The 5,409-nt window shown below is 40.6% G+C and overlaps 1 protein-coding gene across 1 annotated transcript; it reads left to right on the forward strand.

Annotated features, from left to right (window-relative positions):
* Nucleotides 356-3,211, forward strand: LOC8068693 (glyceraldehyde-3-phosphate dehydrogenase 3, cytosolic). Its single transcript, XM_021448008.1, has 12 exons — nt 356-438; nt 591-614; nt 704-804; nt 1,162-1,277; nt 1,361-1,460; nt 1,568-1,714; nt 1,814-1,874; nt 1,967-2,064; nt 2,296-2,438; nt 2,550-2,633; nt 2,760-2,849; nt 2,960-3,211. Exons 1-12 carry the CDS (start codon nt 435-437, stop codon nt 3,003-3,005), a joined length of 1,014 nt encoding a protein of 337 aa, XP_021303683.1. The 5' UTR covers nt 356-434; the 3' UTR covers nt 3,006-3,211.

Below are 5,409 nucleotides of genomic sequence, written 5' to 3' on the forward strand. Positions count from 1 at the left end.
AATATAGCCACAACCTACCTCACCTAGATAGCAGCATCTTTCATGTGAGAATGTAAATATATATGCATATTTTTTCATTAATATACAACATATTTTGGTGTGTGCATTTCTACTACGGTTTTTAGCACGTAAGGATGTTTAGGTATTAATGTATTATAGTGAAATAGAGCACTCCCTTTTGTTCTTGCAATTTCTGGAGCAGAGCAGTCAAGCATCTAGATATCCCACTTGGCATACATACATCCTCACGTCCTCGCTCTACTATTTTTATCAGTAGCCAAAAACCAAAGGCTCTGGAATCCACAGTGCCAGGGTGGTGGACCTATATATAGTCGTTTCCTATGACCCCATCACAATCTCCTGCTACTTGAAACCAATCCATCCTAGCTTCCTTCTTGTCTCCCCTCCGTCAAGCAGTGTCACTCTCTATCCCCATGGGTAATGTCGTCGTCATTAATTATGCAAGCATAGTTAGTTGTTGTGTTTCAATTTTGGGAGTGGGTTGATGGTGGTGATATGATTTCTATTGATCTAATGTGTTTCTTGGTTTGATTGGTTTTTTGTTTAAATTTGCTCCATCTGGTGTGCAGCGAAGATCAAGATCGGGATCAATGGTGAGTTCTATTCACAACCTCTTACAAATTTGATCGGTTTTGTTGGTCTATTTGAGTTCTTAGTTTGCATGGATATTTGGTTTGTGCAGGGTTTGGTAGGATTGGTAGGCTTGTGGCGAGAGTGGCTCTGCAAAGCAGCGATGTTGAGCTTGTCGCCGTCAACGACCCCTTCATCAGCACTGAGTACATGGTATGTTTCGTCTCTCTAATATTTCACTTCTTCTAGTACTTATGGGAGTGCATGAAGTATGATTTGTTGAACCTACACGCTTGTTTGATGGTAATATATATGTATAGTTTATATGGTTTTGGTCTTGTTGGATGGGGCCCATGTTGGATGGGATGTATATATGGGGTGTCATGCACTATATTGATCCATGTTAAGGTTCATCGAAATTTTATGATCTGATCGAATTACATCAGATATATTCCATTGTTGAAATATATGTTTTGTGTAGATCTTGAATTCTCTAAATCTTATTAGTCCTACATTTGGCAAGTTTGATTAGCTTACCTACACCAATTGAATCTCATCCTGTTCTTGCAGACATACATGTTCAAGTATGACACTGTCCATGGACAGTGGAAGCACCATGATGTCAAGGTGAAGGACTCGAAGACCCTTACTTTTGGTGAAAATGAGGTTGTTGTGTTTGGTTGCAGGTTTGTTGCCATTCCTTTTGATATTGTGTATTTCATACTGAATTCAATCGTGGGCTAATCGGTCACGAACGACATGTTTGCAGGAACCCTGAGGAGATCCCGTGGGGTTCGGTTGGCGCTGATTATGTTGTTGAGTCTACTGGTGTTTTCACTGAACAGGACAAGGCTGCAGCTCACTTGAAGGTACATTCTTCATTATTCCTAGTGTTTAGTTATTCTAAGGTCTCCTTATATATTAGTTCTTCCAAAGTGTTGAAAGGATTTGGTTGTTTCTCTATGTTCTTTTACAGGGTGGTGCTAAGAAGGTCATCATTTCTGCTCCTAGCAAGGATGCACCCATGTTCGTCGTCGGTGTTAACGAGAAGGAATACAAGTCTGACATTAACATTGTCTCTAATGCTAGCTGCACTACCAACTGCCTTGCTCCTCTTGCTAAGGTGCTTCTTGTTATGATGTTTTACCGCTGACATAAACTGCTATTTAGTTAGGATTCTATATATCACCTTACCCCGATCATTTGTATTTGTTCTATGTAGGTCATCAATGACAAGTTTGGCATTGTGGAGGGTCTGATGACCACCGTTCATGCCATCACTGGTAAGCTTATTTTTTAATAGATTAAGAGGGAAATTTGTGCAGTTATATATTTCTTGTCTTTAAGTAATGAGGCATATGTGGATCTTACACAGCTACCCAAAAGACGGTTGATGGGCCATCAGCTAAGGACTGGAGAGGTGGAAGGGCTGCTAGCTTCAACATCATTCCCAGTAGCACCGGAGCTGCTAAGGTTAGGAAACTAAACTTGTTTCTTTTGCTTGTGTACTACACAATATGCTACAATGTTATTACCTTCATGCTTTGCATAAAAGAAAGTATTGTAATAATGTAAAATGGTGTATATATAGTTAATTTCAAAGTTTCTAAAAAATAGAAACACATCTTCCTACATTTTTGTTAGAATCACTTCTATTTTGTGGATTTATTGAATTTTAGTTTGTTACTACTTAATTTCTTGTAGGCTGTTGGCAAAGTGCTTCCTGCCCTTAATGGGAAGTTGACTGGAATGGCTTTCCGTGTTCCTACCGTTGATGTCTCTGTCGTTGATCTGACTGTTAGGCTTGAGAAGTCAGCTACCTATGATGAGATCAAGGCTGCGATCAAGTGAGTTTTAGTTTATGTAATGGCCAGTGTTGGCCAACATTCAAATGCACATTGAATTGTTTTAGATGGCCATTCTGATGTTCGTACAAACATCTCCATTATTCTTCATAGGGCCGAGGCAGAGGGTGCCCTCAAGGGCATTTTGGGTTATGTTGACGAGGACCTTGTTTCCACTGACTTCCTAGGTGACAACAGGTATTGGTATTATACATACTATGATCCAATAACCTTTACCATTTTGTGATAATCATTCGTTAACTATTAATTAGGTCCCTCGCCCTACTTATATATTTTTTTGGTAATTGTCTCTCTCAATCGCAGGTCTAGCATCTTTGATGCTAAGGCCGGCATTGCTTTGAATGGTAACTTCGTGAAGCTTGTGTCCTGGTATGACAACGAGTGGGGATACAGGTTAGTAGCCTGTACTGAGTGTGTTATATATCTGGCATTGGCTAGGGCTTTTGTCTGTGCACTTCAATTTCGCTAAATCCTAACTCGTTTTTTCTTTCAACTCTTTCCAGCACCCGTGTGATCGACCTGATCTGCCACATGTACGGCACCAACTAGATGAGCAAACTGAAATCCAGGTTGAGTTGTGTTTCGTCATCGGAGAAGTGTAGAGAGCCTCTTCTGAGAATAAATTTTGTAACGAATTATAGTGTGTGTATATGTAACCCATTGGTTGGTTGAGTATGTGGTGGCTCATATTTTGTCTGGTTTATGTGCCATCGTTAAACTTTTAACTGATAGTTGCATTCTCTCATTTGTCTTTATATCCCGCTATAGTTCCGCATGCTTTCAGAAGTAGTATTCATTTCATATATACAGTAGTATTAGGCCCTGTTTGGTTCCCTTTGCTAAATTTTAGTTAGCTAAATTTTAATCACTTTAGTAGCTAAAGCTCCAAACACATTGACTAAAAGGAGCTAAAATAGTTTAGTTCATTAGTCACCCAAAAGTAGCTAAAATAATTTTAGCTAGCTAAAATTTAGCAAGGGGAACCAAACATACCCTTATAATCATTATTATTACTTTGGCGGTTTCCTGTTGGGCCTCCAGGATTTCGAAAGATCAGTTTGGGCTGGGCCGCAGGTCCATGCATCCACGAATCATGGATGAACCGTTCGGGGGGCCATGTATATATGGCATCCCCTGCCAATTTGCACACACCAACGGATTTCTGAGATGCAGAATCTCTCATAAAAAAAACCATCAGAGTCCTATTTTAAATCATCCTCTCCTGCCACTTTGCACACACCAATGCAAAACTCTGATTTCTGAGATGTATAATTCAGCAAACTAACTAAGCTTTAGGCCTAACAATAATAATAGCATATTGCTTGTGATGGCATAGTTGATAGTTACACTATTCTTGTTATGCAACCCATCCTGAATAATGAGGCCTAGAAGTCATCAGAGTCCTATTTCAAATCAGAAGTTTTCACTGGCTGGAAGATGGTTGGAAGTCATCAGAGTCCAACTTGGCTCTATACAAATGCCCTTAGCTAGCTTCTGGAGACTTGAGGAAGTCATGAGTGAGTCAGCAGTATACCCAATAACCCAACCTCTGATTGTGCAGCATGCAGCTAAGTCCTCCTGCTGCCTAAAAAACAGCACACACAAGAAAACAAAGATCGACAAGAAGAAATAAGATCCTCTGTCTCACTGATGATCTTTCCACGTCTACCTGCCGCAGGTTGGTCGATCTGGACTGGACATCATCAGCTGCATGCTTTGAAACAGTCTCGCTAGCTGTTTAATTAGCAACGCGTAGTAATCAGCTTTGACAGGAAATTAAAGGAGGCCTGCTGCCTGCCGGCTGCCGCATGCATGCTGCTGAAAGCGAGATCACCTATCATTATTCCATGATCGACTGAGATTAGAAAGGTGCATGCATGAGCGGTTAAAACAGACAGCTCTACTATTTTGACTTGCCATTTTTTATCACTCGGTAGACAGTGACTTTTTACTGATGTGGACCGTCGTCAGTAGACTATTGCTGGACTTAAACAAGATATCCAAGTTACTGATGTGGACCGTCGTCACTCTATAGTTCATCACTGCTCTCTCCGTCCTCAAATACAGCCCCTCACTAGTTAGTTCAGTTGTTAACTTGTTTAATTTGCTAGTAAGGCATAGTTTCCTGGGGATTTTGTGTGTGTGTGCGCGCGCGCGCGCAACCATGACATTAAGAGAGACCCAAATTCTAGGACAATAATTAGAAATAGAACTTTTAGTTTTTTGTGGAAGGGAAATAGTATAGTACCTGAGATGTGACTTGCTTGAGCACTGTGGGGCACGCGACAAAATGAGTGGCAACAAGACCAAGTGATGGAAGAGATGTGTATGGTGCATGTGTACAATTTCGAATAAATGTATATGGAATTGAATAATATAATGTGTGTATATACATACATGCAGCTGAGGTCGTATGATGTACGTATGTTGGTTAAACATACGCCACAAATCTTGTGGATGGATGTACATGTCGACAGACGATGATAGATGCACGCATCCGTGCATTTGCAGTCCACACCATTTCCATCTTTCTCAAATCCCCCAGGGTACGGTGTGCATGCAGTGGTCCTCTCTCTGCTCGCCGGCCGGCCGGATTCATACCTGCGTGCATGCATTCTGAGGCTAATATAACCTACCTAAACTGCTGGAAGCATGTTTTGTCATTATATTACTATTAATTAAGGGTCTCTTTGGCAAAGGGTTTGCTGCACTAAGAGTTCTTATCCTTTTTTTTGGTAAAATAAGAAAAAATTATTTCCATTAAGTTGACATCTTTCCTCCTCATTTTTTCCAACCTCGTAAAAATTTATCGCGAGCGCGCGGCCTAAGAGCGCGCATCCGGAGTTTCCCGGGCCATCTATTAAGCGGGAAGAAGGACAGGGTTCCAGGTTGTAGGAAAAAGTGTCTGAGTAAAAAACTTTTAGAAAAAATATAAAAAACTTTTGAAGATGAC

The sequence above is a fragment of the Sorghum bicolor genome, chromosome 9 (genome assembly GCF_000003195.3).
Source record: "Sorghum bicolor cultivar BTx623 chromosome 9, Sorghum_bicolor_NCBIv3, whole genome shotgun sequence".
Lineage (NCBI taxonomy): Eukaryota > Viridiplantae > Streptophyta > Magnoliopsida > Poales > Poaceae > Sorghum > Sorghum bicolor.